Source organism: Halictus rubicundus, chromosome 12 (assembly GCF_050948215.1).
Source record: "Halictus rubicundus isolate RS-2024b chromosome 12, iyHalRubi1_principal, whole genome shotgun sequence".
Lineage (NCBI taxonomy): Eukaryota > Metazoa > Arthropoda > Insecta > Hymenoptera > Halictidae > Halictus > Halictus rubicundus.
The window spans coordinates 2,152,719-2,178,847 of NC_135160.1; the positions used below are offsets into that span (position 1 = coordinate 2,152,719).

At 47.2% G+C, this 26,129-nt stretch overlaps 3 protein-coding genes across 3 annotated transcripts; 1 reads left to right on the plus strand and 2 right to left on the minus strand.

The window, feature by feature from the left end:
* The first annotated feature begins 1,007 nt into the window (after positions 1–1,007).
* Positions 1,008–21,761, plus strand: LOC143360101 (protein yellow-like). The gene is made up of 5 exons (XM_076798670.1): positions 1,008–1,406; positions 16,560–16,840; positions 19,211–19,340; positions 19,699–19,861; positions 21,404–21,761. The coding sequence occupies exons 2-5, from the start codon at positions 16,573–16,575 to the stop codon at positions 21,752–21,754; spliced, it is 912 nt and encodes a 303-aa protein (XP_076654785.1). The 5' UTR covers positions 1,008–1,406; positions 16,560–16,572; the 3' UTR covers positions 21,755–21,761.
* LOC143359464 (uncharacterized) lies at positions 9,471–14,907 on the minus strand. Its single transcript, XM_076797402.1, has 7 exons — positions 14,784–14,907; positions 14,497–14,631; positions 12,978–13,141; positions 11,259–12,857; positions 10,893–11,066; positions 10,494–10,787; positions 9,471–9,935 (listed from the first exon to the last, which is right to left on the minus strand). Exons 1-7 carry the CDS (start codon positions 14,905–14,907, stop codon positions 9,471–9,473), a joined length of 2,955 nt encoding a protein of 984 aa, XP_076653517.1.
* A 69-nt stretch (positions 21,762–21,830) lies between the features above and the next one.
* On the minus strand, positions 21,831–23,320 carry LOC143359465 (uncharacterized). The gene is made up of 3 exons (XM_076797403.1): positions 22,285–23,320; positions 22,108–22,214; positions 21,831–22,061 (listed from the first exon to the last, which is right to left on the minus strand). The coding sequence occupies exons 1-3, from the start codon at positions 23,318–23,320 to the stop codon at positions 21,831–21,833; spliced, it is 1,374 nt and encodes a 457-aa protein (XP_076653518.1).
* Between the last annotated feature and the right edge of the window lie 2,809 nt (positions 23,321–26,129).

The following is a 26,129-nucleotide window of genomic DNA, read 5'->3' on the forward strand; positions in this document are numbered from 1 at the left end:
TGGTAGATTTGTTTGGTGGTAGTAGGCAGGATTTGAACCCTGGCCGTCCGGGTGAAAACTTAGCACGCTACCGTCGCGCCACACCAATTCCTCAGAGATGTTGGTAAAGGAAGCATTTTATATATAAATGGTTACATTAAGCTTCACGGTTAAATTATATTTCTTTAACTGTGAAGGACATTCTCGATTGTATTAAATGTATTGTGAAATTACACGCCTCGAGCTCGGAATTACGCACAACCCTGAGCTGCGAAAGAAAAAAAAGAGGGTTCGGCGGCAACAGGGGGAGAAAACCCTTATTTATGACCTTGAACCGGTTGGTTCACTTGCGAGGAACGGGTCTAGATGGCACTGCTAAGGTCCACATGTGGGGCCGGCGACACAGCCGCGCATGTGCCGCGCAGTAAGCGCTACTGCGCCTGCGCGGCCGGGCGATAGCGGTAACGATCGCGTTGCCGACGAGCCTTTCGCTCTCTTTTCGCGACGCCTCTTAAAGTAAACGGACGTGTTCTTTAGTCTCCGTTCTACGCCTCGTCTCTCGGCCGACGACGTCGGGTCGTCGTGCCGATGAGTATTCTCGTCGGCGTGTAGTAACTCGTAGCGTGCAGACGTGTTTTATATACCGTGTATTCTGCCGCGTAGTATCTCGTCGCGGTGCCGGCTCTCTCTTTGTACATAGTAGTCGCGACTCGTCTCGAGTGTCGCGAGCTCTCAGTCGGAAGTTGGACACCCGTGGAGGACCGTCGGAACACATCAATACGTACATCTGTACGCCACCACCATTAAAATCCCCACATTGGTGACCCCGACGTGATCGTCGTTAGAAGGATGTATTTGCCGGAGGATGGACGCCTGCACGCGCAGAGGTGCAGCTTGGCCGCCATTTTTGGCAATCGTGTGCGGCGCCGTTTGGACTCCAAGGAATCTGCTGGGAGCCGCCGACACCGGTGCCTTGCCATGTCGCAGCCTTCCTCGGGTGACCTGGGTGTTCCTGTAGCATCTGGTGGAGTAGCTGCGACGGCGGCGTGGGACTCGCGGCTCCAGGAGGATCTCCTCAATGTGGTGTGCCGCGGTGCGCTGTGTTTAAGAGGTGTTGGTGTGTGTGCTCGTGCCGAGCGCGTGCGTGAGCTGTAACTTAGCGATCGACATTTCTGCGTCGGCGTTATTTTGTTCTTACGCATTTTTACGAACTATATGTACTGTTGCATTTAGTGCGTTATTAGTTGCCGTTCGCGACCCAGAAAGCGAAATTCACTTCGAGCCCTTGAAGAAGACCAGGCCACAGCAAGTCGCCCGTGGATTCTCCGCCGGAGCAGAGCACGCCATTGTGGACCAGTTCTGCATTGGGGAAGACGCCTTCAACGAAGCCGCCGATTTCATGGCCGAGGTACTCGGAACCACCACCGGTGAGTCATCTGCCTCCAGTAAACCTGTTCCCGATCTTCCTTACCGACTGGTGTCGCGCCTTCCGAAATTACATTTACCGACGTTCGACGGATGTATGTCCCAATTCCGATTGCATGATTCCGAATGCATGACCACGAAAGCGGTCCATTTAGAACTGGTCTCAGACTACAGCTCGCAGGCGTTTATAAGCGCCTTCCATCGTTTCATCGCGCGTCGAGGTTTGCTCCAAAGCATGTATTCCGACAACGGAACCCCATTCCAGGGCGCGGATCGCGAGTTAACCAAAGCATATAGCAATGCGATCGATAAAAAGGTGGTAGGCACGTTGCTCTGTAGGATCGAGGCTTGTTTAAACTCGCGACCCTTGGTTGCCGTCTCCGAGGCCCTCGACGATTACGCCGTGCTAACACCCGGACATTTCTTAACCCTTTCGCTACGGCAGTCCGCTCCGCCGGGGTGACGCCACTGAACGGGGCACCGCGCCGAAAAGTGTGCACGATGAACGTCGGTAGTCTTTTCGGTGTTTACAAGTTGCCGGATATAGACGGCACCCGTACACACAGGTCGTCGCGTGGATGCCGGCTATAGACGGCACCCGTAGCGAAAGGGTTAATCGGTGCACCTATCCCGAGCCACCCCGAACCGAGCGTACTCGAGCTGCGAGAGAACAGACTTTCTCGTTGGCAACTTGTACAGCGCCTGTCCGAAGGTTTTTGGAAGTCGTGGTTGCGCGATTACTTGCATACCCTACAACAAAGACCAAAATGGCGTGTCGCGCAGCGGTTGGCCAAGCGCGGCCAAATAGTATTGCTGCGCAATCCAAACGCGCCTCCAGCACACTGGGCCCTCGGACGTATAAGCGAATGTCCCCGGGCAAGGACGGACTTACCCGAGTCGTAACATGTAGTATTGATCACTCCCCGTGAGGGGAGTTCCGTACCTCGGGGATTCGCCCCATACCGGAAAAGTCAGCCGTTCATGTTTGGCTCTCTACCCCTAACTCCATCAGTTGCAAAGGAAACAGTCCGTAGGTGTTGTGGACTGGGCATTGGAAAAACCCCTCGTTCACCACTTAAGGATCATTACAACGGTAGACCGTCCCATACGGGAAGTAACTCGCTTAGCAGCTACCGAATCGGCTTGCGCCGACCCAGGAGCGTTACCAGCGGGGGCCACGAGGAGGCGGAGTTACCAGCTTAGCGCTCGGTCTCTAGCAGGTTTCGTCAACGGTGTGGTAGCCGTTCTCATGACTATTTCACCCTACGATCCCGAATACCCAGTTGTTGAGGTATTACCTGCGAAGGATCGTCAGGGTTATTTTGCCTTTATTTCTCTAAGTGCCGAAGTCTATGCGACTAAGGCATAATTCCATTGCGTGTTTAAACGCCGCACAACTCTTGTCTCGCAGCCCATGGTTGGCTGGTCTGCCTGCTCTCTTGCAGTTTATGCAAGTAGGCTTCTCTTCTTTCGACGGGCATTTATCATAAGTATGCCCGTCTTTACCGCAGTGCCCGCACGTGTCGGTTTTCGCTCTGCAATGCTTTGCAACGTGCCCAAATGACTGGCATTTGAAGCACCTAGTTGCAGCGATATAATCTTTAAGGGGGCCGGCAGGCATTTGGCCTTGACTGTCACGCTATGTTATGCTATGCCTTTTTTTCTAGACATTTTACGTCTTAAATAAGTATGTAATCAATTAATAATGCATACCACCGTGTTTGTACATGTCTTTGCTATGTCTGTATAGAGCCCTTTTTTCGATACGAACACAAAAGCCCGTAGGCTTGGAACCCTATGTAGACCCGGTTCCTGTCCAGCAGGATTTTCCGGGTCTTTACTGATACCTCCGCCACCCAGTTGGTGGCTCCACAGTCCTTTTTGCCGGTTTTAAACAGGAGTTTAAACTCGTCTTCTAATTTTGCCTCTGAGTCAAGTTCCAGATTCTGGTTCTTGATTGCCTTTAGGATATCCGCCTCGAATGTCTCCGAGGGGATTCCAAATATAATGGTTTTTGGTCTCCTCTTGGGGAGGGGACCAATGTCTATTTTCTTAAGTAGTTTCTCATTGCTGAGGACTTGCTCAAGGTCCTCAGCTGTCTCGGTCTCTATGAGAATGCCGGAGTTCCCGAGTTTCCTCAGGTTCCGGATTCGTATCTTTTCTTCTGTCGGATTTATGCAATCCGACAGTATCGTTTTGATCTCCTCGCTATTCTTTATTTTGCTACCCTTTGCTGGGTAGATGGCTGCAGCTGGCTTGGACTTTGTTACAGGGGTCCGTTTGGCCACTTGCTTTGTCACTTTATTTGCCTTTATAATGTCCGAGTACAAGAGCGGCTTGGAGGACGGGGCCTCTTCACCACGACTCCTCTCGGACGAAAGCTTGTCTATTTTTGCAGAGAGCTCATCAAGTCTCTCTGTTATTTTCCCTATGATCTGTTCTTGCATGGAGCTCTGCTCCTTTTGTTTGTCTAGTTTTTCCCTTAAAGCCGTGTTGTCTCTGTGGAGTTCAAGCCTGAACTCCCTGGCTTCCGTTTCTGCTTCCTCATGTTCCCCGAGTAGGGAGTTTAGGAGCTCTTCTGCCCTGCTCTGTTCGGGCTTAGCAAGTTCTCTGAGGAACCTCCTGAGAAGTTCCTCTGCGTTTAATGGCAGTTCGTCAAATCGTTCTCGTATGACGTCTTGCTGACTCGGCCTTTGACGAGTGTGCGTGGATACACACAAAGGTCCGAGCCAGTGTCGACGAGGTATTCGGTCTTCGTCACTTTGTCCGTGACGAAGAGGCGGCAGGTGGATGTTCCGTCACTGGCTGCCGCGGTCAGTGTCGGAGGGACTCGTTTCCCGCATACGAACACGGCTGGCGGCATTTGGTGGACTCCTTCCCAAACCTCTGGTGGTACCAGCAGACGTTCTCCGTCTTACGCGATGACCTGGACGAAGACCGACTCCGTCTGGGCGTCCTGCTTCCCTTGTGACTGCAAGGTCGGGATGTTTCGGCGATTCGAAGCTCCAGTTTCTCCAGTCGGTCGATCAGGAGCTCTGCCAGGCGGTCGGACTGCGTTGGGGCCGACGTGCTGGCTACCTGGGCTGGCTGCACCTCCGCGTGGATCTGGTCGGCTATCTCGGCTAGCTTGCTTAATGGCAGGTCTGACTGAGCCGAGACGATGGCTCTGGTCACGTTGGGTAGTCTACCTGACCACAGGGTCCGCAGGAATGTATTGTATAATTTCATTATACTGTTATTGCCTTCTTATTTTCCATATTGTTCACCTGAAGGAACAGGATTATGTAAGGCGGGTGCCTTGGAATAAATGTTCAAAATCAGGCGTACGTGACTGAGTCGTTTATTTACAAATAGAATGATGTCGCGAGAGCGTCCGAGGTGGTTCAACTAAACTCACGATTCACTTGACTCGCGATTGAACTCGGTCTGCGGTTTTTACAGCGACCGGACTGCGACCCGACTCTAAGTGACTCGGCGGAGAATCGGCTGTGACTTCTTCGTGACTTCCCTCTCGCGTCGGTAGTCTCTGCCTTATATTCTCAAAAATGCTTGTCGGCTGATTGGTGGAAGTCCTTGCGGGGAACTTCCACCAATCCGTGCATTTTACATAACACGCCCACGTTCCACGCCTCTCGTGCGTGAGAAGGGTGAGCGTGTCGTTCTGTTAAAAATCTAATTTTGGTGATGCAGCGGGGTGTCTTCCGGGCCCGTGCTAAGTGCGGTACGTGACTGCTGGCTTACGTCAATGGGCCCAGCTTTCCCGGGTGATAGAAACCAGGCACGCGTCGCTGGGACACTCTAGGCTGGAGACCCTTAGACTACCCAAAATTTATGGCGTCCACTTGCGCTATTGAGTTCGTCGCTAGGAACTACAAGGACACATCTGTCCGCTAAGTGGCCAAAAACGTTAAAGACGTTTTCTCACAAATAGCGTCTTATGTTGTGCAAACCATAAATCTTTCTTGGCGCTGGTGCGCTGAAGATTTCTCTTCCGGCGCCCAGCTAGCCGCTACAATTGTAATCATTATTTTATAATCGATAGTTTATAGGTGTAATTAATTAATTTGGACTTTCGGTCCACGCGGCGCGTACGTCCGTCGTATGACTCGGGGATTCGCGCGTCGCGGTTAACGGCCCTCACCCACGCTGCTCGGTTACGACGCTATCGTTGGCGCTGAACGTTGACCTTGGTCGACGTCGGTCTCGGTCGTATTAACTATTTTCAAGACCGCTTTACCGTCGTTTAATGGCAGTTCGTCAAATCGTTCTAGCTCAATCTTGACCTCTTTGATCAATTTCTTATGTGACTCGTTGCACGAGTCACTTGAGCGTTTGTTCTTTCTTTTCCTGCTTTTGGGAAAATCCCATTTGAATTCTTCTGGACCTAGGTCCGGGTATGAATCGTCTGTGTAATTGTCCGATTCGTCATCCCAGACAGTAGCTATGTCCCCGCCTGTCTGGGTCGTTTCTTTTTCCACCTTCGCCTTTCCTTCTACTTCCTTTTTCTTTGTTCCTCCTGCCTTCTTCGATCTTAATTTGGCTTTTTTGAGTTTATTCATATTTGTTCCCACGAATTGGGACGAAGGACGGTCGCTCCCCGGGTTACGCCCTTTCCGGGGAGAAGGCTTTTACTATCAGGATTTCGCCTGGTGTCCTGAAGTTAGTCGCTAATGGCCGGTGGACCCACCGACCGCCCGTGTCAGACACGGGACCTCTTTCACCGCGATCTTCAGCTTAGAGGTTAAGGGTTTGTTCAAGGGGTTCGCCTCCCCGTTGGGCCGACCGGTTAAGGTAAGCCCCCCGTTTCTCCCGTTCTGCAACATTTCACCGGATGTATCCGGCGGGTCGTCGCGGCAGAGGGGAGTCTTCCGGGTGAGAGCCGCGGTTATCGCAAGCGATAACTCACGCAGGAGCTCTCTTACCAGAGCCCCGTTAGTCACTCGAAGGTGTCTACAGGTCCTACCACGTGAAGGAGGGGTTGATGCGTCAGGGTTATACCATGATATAAGTCCCTGACGCTTATAAGACCCGAGGGATACACACAGCCGTTTTCAATGATGTGTGGTATCACGTATAATTAATTATTTATTTAAGGAACAGAAAAGAAATAGACTTAAGTGTACAATAGTTGCGCGCTTAGTTACTAACCGTTAATCTAAACTACACGATGACAACTATACAACTTCAACCCTCAACTTCTTACAACTTACTCTACAACTTTCGGACAACGACCACGACTCTCAGACAACGACTACGACTGACTCCTCCCTCATCTAGCAAGACTCGGTTCATCCCCACGCTCGCCCCTGCCGGAGTTTTCACCATGCCCAAATATGGGCATGAACATCGTCAATGGGCCGAAGGCCCATCGTCGCTCGCAATCCAACGCTGGTCAATGTCGCTTTCCCTTTTTATGGCCTTTTTCCGGCCTTCGCTGCATGCCTGTCCTAAAGTGTCCCTAAAGTCTACCTAAAGTCTATATCTTAAAACTATGTAGCGGGTGCCCGCATATTCCCGATACCACATTATGTCTATCATATTATGTTACGTCCCGCGGGTCGCGAACGTGATTTTAAAAGGGTCGCGGATCCCAACGCGGAATAAAGACGTAAGCTGTACTGACTTTCGGTCCACGCGGCGCGCACGTCCGTCGTATGACTCGGGGATTCGCGCGTCGCGGTTAACGGCCCTCACCTACGCTGCTCGGTTACGACGCTATCGTTGGCGCTGAACGTTGACCTTGGTCGACGTCGGTCTCGGTCGTATTAACTATTTTCAAGACCGCTTTACCGTCGGAGATCCGTGTAATGCAATGAGGAACTGATACTCCGGGTGATAACTCCTGCCGCGCGATGTAGCCGCACTCGAGCCCGGTAGCTGTCATTGCTACATTACGCCGACGTGCGTGCTTTTAATGAAATTCGACCCGTTGAGACAAAGGGGAGTCGGTTCCCGCACCAGGTCATGGCGTTGTCCGCGTACGAGATGACCGCTTCTTCGCGTAGAAAAACAGATCCGACCAATCCGTCGGTCGGAATGGGGAAAGTATCGGGAACGACTTGGAAATCGATAATTTTATTGAGGCAAGTTAGGCGTGCTACGCCGAGAGAAGTGGTAGTTACTTCGCCGATACCTTCTATAATAACGCGTCTCGCCGTGTCGACTAAAATGCTCGGATCTAAGAATGATAATTTAATAATGTTCGTGCAGGCCCCTGTATCTACGAGAAGGTCTGCCGTACATTTTAATTCTGGAATATCGAGTTTAATAATTAATACATCATCGCCCGAGCGGACTGTTACTCTTGCGATTCTTCGGACTGGTTCGTCTCCGGCTGTGACGAGTTGCGCGGATTGCCTGGCCCGATTGACTTGCCTCCCGTCGGCGATTCGGGGCGGACGGGAGGGTCGAGCCGTTTCCCGATTGTTCGCGGATTCGGTTATTATATTCACGCTTGCGGCACTCGTGAATGTCATGTCCCGGGGTTTTGCAATAGTTACATAATTTCGCAGGTGGCCGCTACTTAATACACAGGTGGCCACTACGTAATATATTGATCACTTGCGTAGGTGTTTGTTTTGTCATAGAGAACGCTTCAAGCTGTTCAATTTTTAATTTAAAAAGTCATGAATTATAATTTAATACATCAATTGACATAACGCTTCACAAATTACATATTTCTTGTATAAGTTTAAAAACATTATAGGGGCTGCACGAACCTCCTTCGCTCGGGGTCCGTGTGGGGGGATCGTGACGCAACCGGGTATCGCGGTGGGGCTCGCTAGCACCCGATGACGTACTGCCAAGCGTCTTGGCGCGCTCGCGGATGGAAATGATGGCAATGTCTACGGATGACGATAGTAATAACTTATAAATAACTTATCTTCTTCTTTAATCTATGATGCGTCGCGGTTGACGTCATCAACAACACGTCGGTCGTCCGACGTGACAATTATCGATCCGGCTTAAGCTCTATTATGAATAGTCTGCGACGACTTCTCAGAGTGAGCCGAGTCTTGTTTAATCGTATTTTGTACGTATTTAATCGGGTTGTGTATTGATAGACGTTGCAGGCGGAACTCGTTATTCACCTGACGCTGATTCGTATAAAGTGTGCACACTGTAGTCCGCACACTTCCATATTATTCACCATTGTAATCATTATTTTATAATCGATAGTTTATAGGTGTAATTAATTAATTTGGAACTTATTGCGATATTTATAAAATAATGATTATTCAACAAAATATATTCTGTAATAGTTATTGTAGAAAATTCTACTTCGAAGCGATCGTGCACGCTCCGTGGTTTCGCTTTTTCTCGGAATGAAGAACACTCTTTCGGTGGCGTGGTGTTTATTGACTGGTTGCTATGCAATTGTACAGAGATTGTTTTATGTTAATTCGCAATGTGTTCGTCTAAAGTAACTAACTTCCGCACGGACCTCCCCACTTCATGACCAGGTCTTGGTTCACCTGTTTATGACGTAGCGTCGATGACGTCGAGCCATCGGCTACGTGCATACACTCGAAGGAACGCATGTCTCCTCGGGTCATAGACTACGCTACGCTGTGATGACGCCTCAGAGTGAGCCGAATCTTGGTTAATCGTATTTTGTCTGTATTTGATCGGGTTGTGTATTGATAGGCGTTACAGGCGGAACTCGTTCTTCACCTGACGCCGATTCGTATACAGTGTGCACACTGTAGGTGGAACGTGATCTTCACCTTATTGTTTATATAAATGTTTGTATAAGCTAGGTGGAACATGATCTTCACCATATGCTTGTTCGCATGAATATATGTTGTAGGCGGGACGCGGTCTTCGCCTGGTTTGGCTGTTAGGCCCGTTCGAATCGTTTTAGAATTTGTTGTGGTCTCACTCTGAGGTGTCGCGACGCGACATACTCCCCCCGTTGAGAGGGTACGATCAACTGTTGCGCTTTTAATCGTGACTCAGAAGTGTACAATGTCTATATGGAGTCGGTGGTATATGTACTGAGTAAGTCGGTAATTTGCTAACGATTGAGCTCGATATTTGTGTTTTACGAAACGCCCGTGGAGAGTTCATTCGGAAGGTAACGGACACATGATTTGTGTGGTCCCTTTGAATTCCCCGTTTGCTGTTTTCACCGTAGCTGCTCGCGCTACTCCGTCCTCACCCGGATGTAGGGCCGTGATCCTGCCTAATGCCCATTGCGAACAGGGTTGATTTCTGTCCTTGAGCAGCACGACGGTACCGACCTCGATGTTTGGGCCGTCCTTAGCCCATTTTTGCCGTTTTTGCAGTTCATTCAAGTACTCTTTGTTCCAGCGTGTCCAGAAGTCTTGGCGGACCTTCGTAATGTGTTGCCAGGTGGATAGGCGATGTGCTGGAACTTGTAACAAGTTACCCTCGGGAAGGGTGGTTAATGCTTTCCCAATTAAAAAATGCGCTGGCGTAAGTGCGGTCAAATCGTTCGGGTCGGAGGATAATGGTGTTATGGGTCGGGAATTCAGGATGCCCTCAATCTCTATGCAGAGCGTATTGAGCTCTTCGAAGGTAAAAAGTGAATCGCCGACAACCCGCCGAAGGTGATGTTTAAACAATTTCACCATCGATTCCCACAAACCGCCGAAATGGGGGGCCGCTGGTGGATTAAAATGCCACGTGATCCGACGGTCACTGGCAAATCTTTGAACGCGTTCTCGGTGCGTATCCGATTGGAGCAATGCTTATAATTCCCTTAGTTGACTACTCGCGCCCACAAAATTTGTGCCGTTATCTGAGAATATATGAGCAGGTAACCCCCGTCGCGCCGCGAACCGTCGCAAAGCTGCGAGGAACCCCTCGGTTGACAGGTCGCTAACGATTTCTAAATGTATCGCCTTCACGGCCATACACACAAACACGCACACGTACGTTTTAATTCGCGTTCTGTTTCGATGCTTGCGTTCCTTTATGAAAAAGGGTCCGCAGAAATCCACGCCGGTGTTTTCGAAGGGTGTCGCCTCGCGTATTCGAACCGCCGGTAGATTGCCCATTCTATATTCGGTGCTAGTTGCGTTGAAACGGAAACACCGTGTGCACGAACGTATTATCTGACGTACTTGGTTGCGTCCGTCAAGTAACCAAAATCTTTGCCGGAGTATGTGTAAAGTGGTTTGTATGCCCGTGTGATGGTGTTTCTCGCGCGTTTCCCGGATGATTAGGTCGGTTAGCCGATGCCGACTCGGTAGCAAGATCGGATGTTTTTGATCGTAGGGCAGATCTGATTTTTGCAGGCGCCCACCAACCCGCAGTACAGCGTCTTCGTCCAGGAACGGATTGAGGCTCGCGATTCGGCATTTCGATGTCGTATTTTTGGCTTGTAGACACTTAATTTCGTTTCCGAATTGCGATGTCTGCACATTTCGGATAATTCGAGTCTCGGCCAATTGAATTTCTTGGGCGCTCAGCGAACCGCCGCGTGGACCACGTGGCCGGAACCGTAAACAATATGCGATTACCCTTTGTAATGTGGTATATGACGAGCAACGCGTGAATAAATCGATCGTGTTCGTGTTCGCGACGAAACAAGTGACCGCCTTGAGATCGGGAATCTCGATGTTTTGCAGCACTTCGTCGGGCCATTCGTCCGCGTTTTTAATCAGCCACGACGGACCGACGACCCATGCACGATTCTGTAGAAACGCGTGTGGTAATTGGCCTCGGGATAATGCGTCTGCCGGATTGTACTCTGAGCGGACGTGTCGCCAGGTATGATCACCGGTAATTGATTGAATTTCCGCGACTCGCGTGGCCGCATACATTTTTAGTCGATGCGGTGCCGTTCGAATCCAATGTAGAACCACGGTCGAGTCGGACCAAAATACCACCTTATCAGGTGAGATATCAAGCGCGTCGCTCGCCTCGCGGTATAGCCGGGTCAACAATAACGCGCCGCATAATTCTAATCGTGGAATGGTCACCGTCTTGAGCGGCGCGACTCGCGATTTAGCGCACAATAAATGACACTGGACAATCCCGTCCTTCCCGGTCGACCGCACGTATAAACATGCACCATATCCAATGGTGCTCGCGTCGCAAAATCCGTGTATTTCGATATTTCGAGGTTGATCCGTTAAAACTCTTCGGTGAAATGCGACTGCTCGGAGTAGCTCTAATTGCTGCGTGAACTGCGTCCATTCCGAGTGAATAGACTGCGGAACAGATTCGTCCCACGCGATTCCTGACCGCCATACGTCCTGCATAATCTTTTTTGCGTGTAACACGACCGGACCCAACAAACCCAAAGGATCGAAGATCCTCGCTATTTCGGAGAGGATAGATCGCTTCGTCGCCTTGCTTCCGACGGCGTCCGTACAGGTAGTGTAACATATCTCGTCCGTGTTCGTTTTCCACGAAATGCCTAACGTTTTCAGTGATCGGTCAATATTCACTATGAAGTTTGCGCGCAGTTCATTATCCGTGAGATCATCCAAAATGTCCCGGTTGTTCGATGCCCATTGTCGGATCGAAAAACCGCCGCGACTCAGGGCGCCCGTCACCTCTCTCCGTATCGCGCGAGCTTCGTCGATGGTATCAGCGCCGGATAGAAGATCGTCAACGTATAGGTGTGATTTTAGTATCTTAGCGGCTCTCGCATACGACTCTCGTTCGTCGTCGGCTAGTTGATGCACGGTTCGGATCGCGAGGAACGGTGACGATGAAACGCCGAATGTGAGCGTATTTAATTGGTACGTTTCAATTTTTTCGTTCCGGCGCCATAATATTTTTTGGTACGGCCGATCGTCTTCGTGCAAGAGTACCTGACGATACATCTTTTCGATATCTGCCGTTAGCACATATTTGTACGTGCGGAAACGAATTAGATGCGCGAATAACTTCGGTTGTATAGTGGGTCCGACCAGAAGAATGTCATTTAGTGACGCGCCGGACGTTGTTTTCGCAGACGCATCGAATACCACGCGAACTTTGGTGGTGCTACTAGCTTCTTTCACTACCGCGTGATGGGGCATATAGAATCCCTCGTCACCGGGAGCCTCCATCAAAGACATATGGCCTAAAGCTAAGTACTCGTCGAGAACGCGCTGATACTCGTCTCGCAATACGTTGTTCGCGTTTAATTTGCGTTCAAGGGATAGCAGTCGCTTGACCGCGCCGTTTCGCGAATTGCCGAGCCGTTCGCGGGTTCCGCGAAATGGTAAACGTACCGTGTACCGACCGGACGGATCGCGACTAACGTTCCTTTGAAAATGCATTTCGCACGCGACTTCTTCCTCCGACCGCAGTCCTTCCGTTTCGACTTCTTCTATCTGCCAAAACTTGTCGAGTTGCGTTTCCAGCGTCGACAAGTGGCACGCGGCTCTTGTTGCTTGTTGTTGCGCAACGCCACCAGTCACGACCCAACCCAATCGCGTTTTCTGTAAGTACAAATCTTGTCCTTCGCGCGAGAGGTTAATTTGACCAACCTGGAATAGCGAAACTGTCGCTCCAGCACCGATCAACAAATCTACTGGACGCGGCAGATGGAATTCAGCGTCCGCTAGGCGGATGTTACGCGGAATTGTCATTGAGTCGCGTGGAAATACCTCCGATGGAACCAGATCAGTGATATTCGGGATACTGAGACACGTCAATTCTTTTTCAAACCCGTCGAAGGTCGATCGTACTTGTAATTTAACCGGGCCCTTCGACACTGTGTGCGTGCCGTTTAACGTACCGATGGGAAACGATTGCGCGGTTACCCGTATACCTAATCGCCGTATGAGCGCCTCAGTGACAAAATTGGCCGTTGCGCAGGTATCTAATATGGCTCGGGCTCTTACCGATCGGTTTTTACTAATGATTTCCACTATGGCGCTCATTATCAACTGCGGTGACGCCGTAGGAAGTACGGTCGCGAGACTAATCGTCAGCTCCCTGCTCGGTAAGGGTAGTCATGCTGACTTTCCGGCGTCCGCATTGTCAATCGCGGGTTTTGAGGTATCGGTTCTGCTCGAGCTCGCAAATTCGAAGTTGTGTAATAATGTATTGTGCCGTCTTTGACAGATTGTACAACTCGAATACCGGCATGGAGCGTCGCGATGGGAACGTAGGCAGTTGAAGCAAACTTTCGCGGTTTTTACGAGCTCGATGCGCTTCGGGACGGTTAAGCGCTTAAATGCGGCGCACGTGAAGAGGGGATGACAGCTAATCTTACACGCGACGCACTTGCGTTCTTGGGTGACGAATGCGCGATTCAGCGGACGTATGCGTCGCCGTTTGTGAGCGCGGTCGTCTCTCTCGCGCTCGCGGTCTCGATCGCTAGATCGCATCTTGTCTGTGCGCGATACACAAACCGCGGTTTTGTACAAAAATTCGAGCATTTCATCCAAGCTCGGATATTCCTGTCGGCTTAAGCCTGCCTGCCACTTCTCGTACGTGATTTTAGGTAGTTTGCTCTCGAGTAAGTGAACGACGGTTTGTGTGCAAACCGGTGTTCCCAGCGCGTGTAGCGACGCAAAGTGCTGTTGAGCGTCGTCGGCTAACCGCGTCAGGCCGATCGTGGATTCCTTATCGAGTGTCGGCATGTCGAATAGCATGGACATATGCCGCGATACCAGAAGGCGTTTGTTTTCGTACGCTCTTTCCAGAAGATCCCATGCCTTCGCGTAATTGATCCCGTCGACGTCAAAGAGCCGAATTTTGTTTGCCGCTTCCTGTACTAACGCGGACCGGAGGTATTGTAATTTCGCCACGTCGTCTAGTTCACTGCGTGAACCGATCATGCTGTTAAATGCGTTTTTAAACGACAACCAACTTTCATAACGACCGTCGAAAGTCGGCAATGAGGCATCGGGTAATTTAACGGGGCGACTTTTCGCACCGTCTGTGCTTCTGCCGTCGTTTGCAGAGTCGGTATCTGCGCGCGAGATGTCTGGGCGATTTAAAATGTTCTCGGCCCGGCCCGCGAGATCATAGAAACGGGTCGTAATCTCCGCGAAGATGTTGTCACGTAATAATAACTCGATTGTTAATAAAAATAAGCAGATGCTAGACTGTTGTCCAGCATTGACTCTCTTTATTCAGTATTACATAAATAAACCGACAGTATTTCGATCCGCGTACTTTTGTGGTTCCTTAGCGACTGATAATCCGTATCCGTTCTCTTGTATTTATAAGATGTTGTTATCAATCGGGCAAATTCCGGGCAACGGTCGATCCTTTGTGGCTCAAAGATTAGGGGTGATGTCATCCGTTCTCCTGTGTTTGTCCTATGTTGTTATCAACTGGACGTAGTCCAGTCAACAGTCGATCCTTTGTGTTCAAAAATTAGGGGTGACGTCATCTGCGATAATTTACAGAAATTTGGGCGTTACACTCCCCCCAACTTAGATTGAAGTTAGTCCTCTAACCTGGATAGTTCCGGAGGATGGACTTGTGGAATTTGACTGTTCTTGGCTGGAACAGGATCTCTGGTTCCGGCGATGGTTGTGATTGCCGTTGGTTATTCACCAATGTGGCTAAATCTGTGTACATGTTTAACAACGGTGCGGTAGCGCCCGGTGCTGGCGTTTCTACATTATTTTCTATATGAGTCGTCTTCGACTTACAACTGAGAATATGAATACAGAGTTTCGATGGAAGAAAGGATTTGATACAGTTAAAAATACCCGTTTTGTCTAGTCCCCAAATGACTAGGGCGGTTAATGCTGCGTAGCCGGCAATCTGCAGTGTGGACAGTCCCCACGACTTTACAGATTCGATTCGATGTTCGAATTGGAGTCTGTTAATTTCTTGCTCGATATCATCTAATGTACTGTGGTAACAGTTTAAGTTGTTTAATACTTTTGGTGTCTTGTCTAACTTTTGCAAGATTGATATGTAATCGCTACTATTCGGCGTTCGAATTTCTTTGTGCCTGGTTTCGTATGATACGCTAAAACGCGTTTGTCCTATTCGCATATAATTGTTATTATATAATAATTCGCAAGATGTGTTGGATTTTAATAAACTAGGTTGTCGTAAATACACAATACTGTGTTGCGTTCCGCATATGGTGTTAATTTCTATGGGTTTCTCTGGAATAGCTATATACTGATTCTGTTCTTTTAATGGCATAAAAGTAATATCGTCTATTTTCAAAATTACAATTTGGCATGAAAGGATTTGATTATTGAAATTAATGAGCTCTGTGGTACAATCGTGTCGTGTGTTTCTGTTGTGGATTGGTTGAGTCTGTTTACACATGGTTATACCGGTTTTTGTTTTGCAATGTGTATTCAAATATTCTTGCTCCACGTTAATATAATTTAACCCTGAAATCAAATAAATTTGGTGTTCCACGAGTGGGATCATAAATACATTGTTCTTCTTCGTTGGGATGGGGTAGATGCGGTCTATATCCCATTGCAACGTAGGTAGAATTGGTACTGAGATTTTGAAAAATAATTTGTTGTCCGTAATAAACAACTTTAATTCTGCAAGATCAAGTATGGTCTGGAAGTTCTCGTGAGTTGGTTTTAATGCCAAGTGTGTAGTTTCGTTTTCGAGTGTGCGTTTGTATGCGTCTAGAAATTCTTTTGGTTCTAAAATTTGTGGGCTAATGATTCCCTGTTTCGCTAGTGTGATGGTGGTAAGTAGTTCGTCGTATGAAAAGTGTAAATCCGCGATTGCTCCTTCTGTTCTAATGATCCAGTTACTCATGAGTGCGTCACGTTCGGCTTTAAGTGAATTTGCTCGTGCATCTAAAGTGAGTTGGTTTATGCGTTGTAAACTGTCGGAATCTAACATTTTACGGATGAGAGCGGTTTGATTACTGACTATCGTTTTCAATTTATTGTTCGCGTTGAAAAGTTTGTCTATGTTCGCGTTGACAGTGGTTAAGTCGTCTTCGTCTAACGTTCCGAATAATGATTTTGACAATTTGACCCTTTTTTATTACACATGCGATGTACCTATTGAAATAAATAAAGCAGCAATTTATTCAAGATTGCGTACGGTTTTTGTCCCACTATTGGCATATTCTCAAATTACGTAAAGTAAAACGATATAGTCCTAGAAAACAAGAATTTGCATGAAAGTGCACGCTGTAGTTATTAAAAATTCTTTTTTCTTACTTAGCATACAATTGTTAAAATATCGCAGAATCATTGCTTGCCGGCATTTTGAAAATTGTTCGAATTTTCTAGGTACCAAACCATAATGAAAATATATTGGAGATTACTTTGCGTGAGTTTGTTATGTTTGGGAGCCGGCAGAGTGGAAGGACTGCAAAGATGGGGTTCTCAGTTTGGAAAAGCTCCTCTCCTGGAGAGATTCTTCTGGAAGACGTTGGACTTCGCTTATCCGGACGAAGCGAGCAGACAAATGGCGATGATGAGGGGAGATTTTGTACCAGAAAACGCGCTACCCGTTGGCATCGAAATATGGCGAAATAAACTGTTTGTCACGGTGCCAAGATGGCGGAACGGTAAGCTCCAATTGAATATATCCCTTTATTTGCAACTACTCATGTATATACTAACTAATACGAATATCTAAATATTTTATTCGTTCGAATAATATTTAAAATATTATCATGTAGGACAGCTAAATTTTGTTCAAATTGTACACCTTCGAATGTAGTATTTGATCATATAACAAAACTTTGTAGAATGTACTTGAACAATAACAATTTGAATTGTTTTTTTAATGTTTCTTAGTAATTGTTAATCCATTTTTATACAGCCACGTGGAATACATAGGTATATCCAGTCGTTTTTAAACAATTCTTTTATCGCATTATACGGGAAACTGCTGTTAAGCATAACTACATCCATTTCCGTTTGAATTGCAATGGAATTAACTAACTTTTATCACCTTTTAACTCCGGAGAGAAAACCAGATAAAAATCTCGAGCAGAAAACCGGAAACTGACGCGAACACACTGTGTAAAATGTAGAGGATCAGTGTGGTCGGTGCAAGCCTCGAATCTAGTCTGGCTGGCTTCCGGTTTGCGACACAAAGTGCCGAAATCCGCGCGAGAGCGATTACAATACAGGACTTCTATTTCTCTTTACCTCCGCCTTCGCATCGACTTAAATCTAGAAGGGAACTCGCGAATGAATGAGTCTTATTCACTTTTATATTCTCGTATTTCCGATTTTTTTTCTTCTCGGTACTCTAAGTTCATCATAAGCGATGGCGCGCGCCAAGTCATTGTGCATGGAGAAAATCTTGAAATCTTAACTCAAACTCAAAATTAGTTCGCAAATTTTGATTAATTCTCCATTGGAAACTCCCATTTCAAAACTGAAAATATTCGATCAAAATCGCGAATAGGATTAGCGGAAGAATAATTTAACCCTTTGCACTCGGCGCTATTTTCATTTTATTCATACGAAACCGATCCGATTTCCACATATAGTATTTAAATGTTTAGTGATCTACTAAATACAAATTTTGTAATGTAACAAATATTTTGTAATATTTTTTGTAATTTCCTTGAAATAATGCCATAACAATTTCTAGTGGTGCTTCAGAGTCACCACTCGAGTGCTAAGGGTTAAGAGTATTCTCAAGAAATTGTCGATAATCGTACCGTGATAATTTGGTTAAAAAAAAAAATTAGAAATTGATATTCATCTCGAATCAGAGATTCACTTACGCAGTGCAGTTTCAATGTAAATTATTTTTACGTGTCAAACAAATGTCCCCCCTCTCTCTCGAACGAACGAACGAACGAACGATTTCCACCTCGCTTCCGTTGGTTCTTTTTCACGTTTTTCTCCTTGTTCCGGTTCCGATCTTCCCAGCAGTCCCTCTGAAAGTTCTCGAAACGCGTCGAAGCCCGCGGAGGTCGGCATTGTTTTTACAAGGTTTTATTTGTCCGCGGCTTTGTTCGGCCGACTCTTTCTTCCGACGTCAGCTTCTCCCCAGGCAGAGGATATGAAATATTAAGAGAGAAAAGAAGAAAGAGGTTCCTGTCACACCGTCCGAGCAGAATGAATTCGGAACGTTCAATGACTTCCTTCCTGAGCCCGGGAAGCGAATTGTTTTAGAATTCGGCACGCAATCAAAGCAAAAAAAAAAAACAACAACTCGATCCGAGCTTGTCTGACCTCCGAATGCCATTATCCTGGTCTCCAAAGACCTTTCTGCTCACTGCGGAACATGTTAAACACCATGGTCCATCGATTCCATCATTAAAGATTTGCTCATTCTTAAGCCCACCCTAACATTTTCTGTTCGCTGAAAAATCGGATCTGCACGTTGATCGCACGCGACTAACGTGTTGACCAATTTTTCCCATCCTTATCTCCAGTGTTGACCTTTCTTTAGGTCATTTGTGTCTGTGACTAAATATTTTTTATAGATCTAAATATATTGTAGAATTCGGCACGCACTCAAAGCAAAAGCTAACTCGGAATGACCTCCGAATTATCCTGATCTCCAAAGACCTTTCTGCTCTCTGCGGAACATGTTAAACCATGGTCCATCGAGCTCATTCTTTCTGAGCCCACCCTAACGTTTTCTGTGCGCTGAAAAATCGAAGCGATCTACACGTTGATCGCATGAGACTAACGCGTCGATTAAACTTTTCTCATCGTTATCTCCAATTTTTGATCTTGCAACCTTCCCGTTGACCTTTCCGGAGACTATCTGAATATGTGCCTTTCAAAACTTTGCTTCTATTGTCGGGCATACATGTTTCCGATAAAATCGAGTTGCGTGTGCCAGAGTTTCGATAACGTTCCGAACGCGATCACGCTATTCTAGGATTGGTTGGCGTGCAAATATTCGTTCATAATTTAGGACGTTCGGAATGCAGTTCAGTGACGTGTGGTACTAACTATTGTAGGTATTCCGGCGACTTTGAATTATATATCGCTTGACACAAATCGGGGAGGATCGCCTAGGCTCACGCCTTATCCAAACTGGGCGCAAAACAAAGCTGGAGCGTGCGGCACTGGCATGACCACTGCTTACAGGTCAGTGTGATGCAAAACTGTATAATAAACTATAATGAACAATGAACCGTTGAAGTACAAAAATCACTAATAAGCAATGAAACTTAATGTACATTCATATTGTACATGAACATTTAACACATTCGCACCGGATGACACATGCGTTTTTAAAATCCTCGTACTTCCGTCTGAAAATGAACAGATAAAACGTAAATGATTCGATTTATTTTGAGATATGATGGACGTTTTAACAGTTAGACATATGAACCGGTTAAAGAATTGAAACATATACATATAGTCTATCTTTTTCGAACCCAATGTTACCACCTTTCTTCGTTCGTTGTTACTGCAAAATATCACGTCAGTTTTATCATTATAGAATACACGCAGACGCGTGCGACAGATTGTGGGTCCTAGATACTGGTACTATAGGCATCGGGAACACAACGGTGCAAGCCTGCCCTTATACCCTGAATGTTTTCGATTTGACAACGGACAAAATCTTAAGGCAATACAGACTGAGACCCGAAGACATCAACATGGTATCTCTTTCTTGAACGTTATTAATAATCATAGTTTTATCTCACTACGAAGAAAAATAATAATACTCGAGATGACTAAATCGATAATTTTATATACAGGGTGGCCCACATAACTCTGAACAGCTCAATATCTCGAAAACTATGCCATCGATTTTAAAGTTCTTAGTCTTAAATTGCATGGAACTGAAGGGCCTTTCTGACTACATAAACGTGAAGTGGCCTCCCTTCCCTTTTAACGGGGGAGGGGAGGTACCTTTATAATTTTAAATGGAACCCCCTATAAAACGTTACATATTTAGATTCTACAGGAAAAAACAAGTCAATTTTGTCTGAAACATTTTTTTGTCAGATACTTCCACGATGAGATATAACAGTTTGAAGTTTCGAGTTGTAGGTGCTCGAGTCCTTTACTTATTCGTGAAGAAATAAAATGTACTTTAAATTAAATGTTCAAAATGTCCACCACGGGCTTGTAAACATTTATTTACTCGAAACATCAAAGTTGTTCTAACATTTTTTAACATTTCAGGAGTCACTGAAGCGCAAGCGTCACGTATTCTTTGTTTCATATCCTCTTTTCTCGTCGGTGGTTCAAACATAACTTTGTCCTTTACATATCCCCATAAGAAAAAATCTAATGGTGTTAGATCGGGGGATCGAGGAGGCCATTGACGAGGTCCCCCACGACCTATACATTTGTTCCCAAATTTTTCGTTCAAAAATTGCCTGGTGATGATTGCAAAATGTGGAGGAGCGCCGTCTTGTTGGAACCACATTTCTCTTCTAACGTGCAGTGGCACATCTTCCAAAAGCGCAGGCAAATGATTTTTTAAGAAATCACAATAACTTGCAGATGTTACAGTTTCTTGAAAAAAATAAGGTCCAATCACAAAATCTCCTATTAGGCCACACGAAACATTTAAAGACCATCGATGTTGAAAGGGAACACATCGCATCCAATTTGGGTTTTCCACGGCCCAATAATGCAGATTATGTCTATTTACATGCCCTGAATTCATAAAAGTGGCTTCATCGGAAAAAAGTATTTTGCACAAAAAGTCATTTTCCACAACACCCTGCAGCCACTCACAAAATCTTACGCGGTGATCGTAATCTGCTATCGAAAGCTCTTGTGATAAAACCATGTGATATGGATGATACTTTTGCCGTTTCAAAATTCGTTGACTTGATGAACGACTAATACGACATACGCTAAATGGTAAAGTGAACTTTTCTTTCTGTGGAAAAGTGACCTTTTTCATCTAGCGATCTGCGAAATTTAGTTTATAAGATTGTAAAATCGTCGTTGTAAGAAAGGGAGTCAGAAGGAAGCGTATTGAATTCCTTCTGGTCCTCGTGGTGAGACCTGGGCAATCGGTATTATTCTCTATTTGTAAGAACTTCTAGTAATCTTACGAGAATAATATCGAGCTAATAGCTGCACAATTATAATTTCCTATAACAATTTAAATTAAAATTTAAGACTTACTAGTTATAAAAACTAGTGTATGTAGAACTGCGTGTGAATTTACTTTGGGTTAGATTGGGATGGGCCAAGATGGGCCTTCAATGCTTCTCGGTGGCAACGGCATGGCTCTTCGTCCTGGAACATCTTCAGTTCCGCAGTGGTCGATCCAAGCTCGTGGTTCGAGTTGGCCCACTTGTCCAGCGGAAACCCTGCCGACTCCAGGATGTCGGTCAGCTGTCGACGGACTTCCCTCGCCTGCTGGACATTGTCTGCGCCGGACAAGATGTCGTCGACATAGGATTTGCGACGGAGAGCCCTTGCGCCAAGGGGGAATCGGCCTTCCTCATCCGACGCCAGTTGCTGCAACACCCTATGAGCGAGATACGGAGCAGGAGCGGTTCCATACGTTACGGTGGTCAACCTGAAATCAGATACCGCTTGTGCAGAGTCGTCTCTCCAGAGAATGCGCAGCCAATCTTGGTCGTCAGGATGGACTGAGATCTATCTGAACATCTTGACGATGTCCGTCGAGAATGCCACCCTGAAGAGGCGCCATGGTGTGATGATCGCCCAGAGGTCGCTCTGCAGCTTCGGTCCAGGCAACAACTCGTCGTTGAGGGACCGGCCTGCGATCGACGCAGCTGAGGCGTTGAAGACCACGCGGATCTTCTTCTTCCCATCAATCTCCTTCCATACTGCATGGTGCGGGATGTAGGAACCAGGATCTCGTTCCTGGAGAGGGGCATCTGCGAGGTCCATGTGCCCCAGGCGGCTGTACTCCCGCATGAAGGCCACGTAGTGGTTCCTGAGCTGCTAATCCCGTGCTCGTCTGGTCTCGGCGCTGAGGAGCATCCTGAATTCCCGTCGGTGGTCGCTCCTCCTCCCCTAAAAGGTAAACGATCAACATACCGACCGGTATGATCCCGAAACGTCGTGTCCTTGAACAGCTGTTCACATTTCAGGTCCTCCGGTGACAGCGGCTGAGACGACGGTACTTCCTCGATCTCCCAGAACCGTCGAAGATCGGGTAACGGCTCCTGGCAGCTCACGTGGTGGACACGGGTCTTCCTTACGGACGAGGTCTCCTCTCCAACGGGACCGATCAGCGTCCATCCAAACGGTGTTCGCACTGCGACTGATGTTCCGGCCGGTCCGACCTTTCGCTCCCGGAACAAAAGTCCGCAAACGTCGGCACCGAGAAGCACATCCACGTGCGCCGGGTTGGCAAATTCCGGATCGGCCAATGGCAGTCCTTGGATGTGGGACCAGTACTGCAGCACCACCTGCTTTGAGGGCGTGGGGGCGACCAAGGATTTGGTCACCAATGTCTCCAGATCCATCTGGAACCCAGGATCAATCGGGGAACGGAGGCTTACCTGGACTTCGGACCGAGCAGTCCCCACGGCGGTACCCTGGTAGCCCGTCAACGATACCCGCACCGCCCTTTTCCGCAGCCGTAGCGTTTGAGCGGCCCACTCGCTGAGGAAGGACGTCTCAGAGCCAGAATCAAGGAGGGCTCGTACCAGGAGAGTCTGGCCGTCTGGAGCCTCGAGCTGGACCTTTGCAGTGGCTAGAGGGATCCCCTGGTGAGTCTTCACAGCGTGGATGGCGGCTATCTCGACCGACTCCGAAGGTGTTCGATCCTCGACGACGTAGGCGTCGTGGATCGTCGTGTGGTGCTGCTGTCCGCAGACCCAGCACCGATTGGTAGAGGGGCATTGAGATAGTCGGTGTCCAGTCGCGAGGCACGAAAGACAGAGCCCTTTGGACACGACCAAGTCACGACGTTTCTCAGCCGATAACCCTTTATAACGCTTGCAGGATCCCATGGCGTGGTTTCCCGAGCAGAGTGAGCACGTGCGACCGCCCTTCCCCTTCGACTTCGTTTCCTCCACCTTGACGGCCAGCAGGTGACGGCTGACTGAGGCAGACCCACCACGACTGGAGAAACTGTCCGATTTCGAGGGTTGAGGCGACTCTAACCTTCGCATGGACGTGAGAGCGGTTCTCCAGGAAGTCTTCCAGCGCCTGAAATTCCGGTACGGCGGTAGGATCGACGAGGGTGGCCTCCCACGCTAACCGAGTCGTCTCGTCCAGCTTCTCCGTTGGCAGGAAAACGAACCATTCGTCCCACTCCTCAACGGGCTTTCCAAGTGCCTCGAATGACTGCTGTATCTGTCGAAAGTCGTCGACGAGACTGTGCAGCTTCTCCGGTCAGGCACGACTTGAGGTAATTGAGCTTCGACACCTTCGACAAACGGGCCTTGTTATGGACAGCCGCTTTAAACTGGTCCCGAAAGCTTTCCCACTGGAGGAGGTCGCCAGAAAAGGTCGGCAGGAGAAGTCTCGGCAGCTTCGTGTCTGACTCCGTATCCGGAACTGCACCTGTTGTGTTCGCGCGCGGTCGGCGAGGACAAAGAAGTCCGTTAGCGCGTTCAAATGTACGGGACCGTTGGAGGTCTAGTTGCACCTGCAATTTGCCCAAAATCTAGGGTATTCGAAGCACGGTCGACTAACGGGTGACGGATCCCTTAGCTTCTCGACGCTGCGCTTTCGCATCTGCGGATTCTGAACACGTTATCGCAACGGCACGCACGAGGGTCGAGATCCCTTGTTTCCGCGCGTATATTCGACGAACGTGAACGAATTCGATCCGGCTCGAAGGACCAATGTTTTAGATATACGGGCATTTACAAAATGAAACGTTACCGATACTCTAAGGTAGATGTAAAAAGCGGGGTACCGACGAAACGATTACGTAAATCTACACATAGGTGAGAACTCCGAAATCGAATGTCGTTTGTGCGTGTCAATAGACGAACTGAACGATCAGCTGGGCGCGTCGATCCACCGCATCCGCTCCCCACGCCGCGACGGCGAGGCCCGAGCTGCTCGATCCACCCTGGAGCTCGCGGGGAGCGGTGGAACGGTGCGGGGCCGACGGCGCGCCGGGCTGATCGACAGATCGAAGTCATATTTATTACTAGTTAAAATACATACAGAGTTAACACTTGAAGTGATATTTACAATAAAGATTTATAATAAAGTAAAATCTCGAACAAACATAAAAACATAAATTGACAATAATGCTCGATTCTCCATCTGCTTACATTGTAGGGTGTTGGTCGGTCAACGATAATTTACTGTAATAGCGACCTTACAATCATCTTATACTTTTTGTCAAAATTTCACTTTCTATTTAAATTAGTTTGTTATTGAAACTCATTAGTAGTTTTAAATAGTACTTGAAATACTTTAAGTGATATTGAAATGTGGGAATATTACAATTTGGAATATACAGGGGGAGAGATGGAAAAAGATAGGAAGTGCAAGGTACAACATGTGGTACGGGAGGGTGAAGGGAGAAGGGTTACCAGGGTACCTGAAGAAGGGGTGGGGAGAGAACATGTGGCAAAGGGTGGCCAGGTACAGGTTGGGAAACGAGATGAGAGGTGGAAAGTATTGGTTGGAGGAGGAGAAGAAAGTATGTAGGGTATGTGGGTGGGAGGAGGAAACGTGGGAGCACGTGTGGGAAGTGTGTATGGGAGGGGCTGAGGGGTGAGGTTGGCAGGGGATGGTGGGGGAAGTATTAGGGGATGAAGGAGAAGGAGAGGAATGGATGAGGAAGGTGGATGATTGGAGGAAGAGCATGAATGGAAGAGGTATAGGAGAGGAAGTATAAGGAGAGAATGCATAGGAATGGAGCGAAAGAGAGAGCAGCCGGAAGAGGAGGTCCAGGAGGCGGGAGAAGGATGGGTGAGGTGTAGGGATGGGGGAGATCAGAGAAGCATGTGGGTGTGAGAGAGGGAAAAATAAGAACGCGGCGGATATTAGTGTAAGATCGCTCTCTCTCTCTCTCTCTCTCTCTCTCTCTCTCTCTTTCTCTGTGTGGCGTGTTTTTAAGATAAGTTTAGTTAAGTTAGGGTAAGTTAGGATAAGTCTAAGGTTAAGATTAGGGTAAGAGCGAGCGAAAGCGGGAGATGTAACTAAAATTGTAACCCCGAGGGGAATCAATAAATGATATACATACAATTTGGAATATTTCGTCGTTAAATAGCCTAGCCGGACGAGGTAGTAAAAAATGCCCCATTCGATTTTTGGTCAACTTTTTCCAATTAATTGCATGCAAAAATTTTGAAAAAACCTGACGAATTGCGGTTATTGATATTCATATTTGAGAATTTCTACATACGTTGTAACGCGCGCGCCAGTCTCTGACGGCTCTGTCCTCGTTATAGCATTCCTACACGGCTCCGAAAATTATTCGAAGTCGAATAAACCGCCGAATAAAGACACAGATGAAAATGAACACTTTATTCAACGCTAAAGATGAATCGCTCAACCCAATAAAAAATTATCTTTATTCGTCGAATAAATTCATTACGCGTGGAATAGAGATAACATAATTATTTTTATTTGACGCGTAACAAATCATTTTTTTATCTTTTATTCGCAGTTTGAAATGTCTATTTCAATAAAAATTTGCCCATCTTTGCTTCTACAATTATATTATTTTATATTATATTAATTCATCCACGTGATTCTCTCTCAAACTCTATACTATTCGGAATAGTATGTTAAATAAACGCTACTCTGGTTTTCAACATATTTCTGTTCCCACAGATCGATTCTTCGAACAATTATCTATAAAAAAAGTGTAAGGAAATAATGCTTGTTCATGAAATATTTTTAAATTACAAATTAAGGTATCTCATATGAAATTTGAAGTAGAAATTGATTTTCCTAAAATTATGCTTTAATCGTTTCTTACGTAAAATATTTTTACGAATTTTTTGTCCT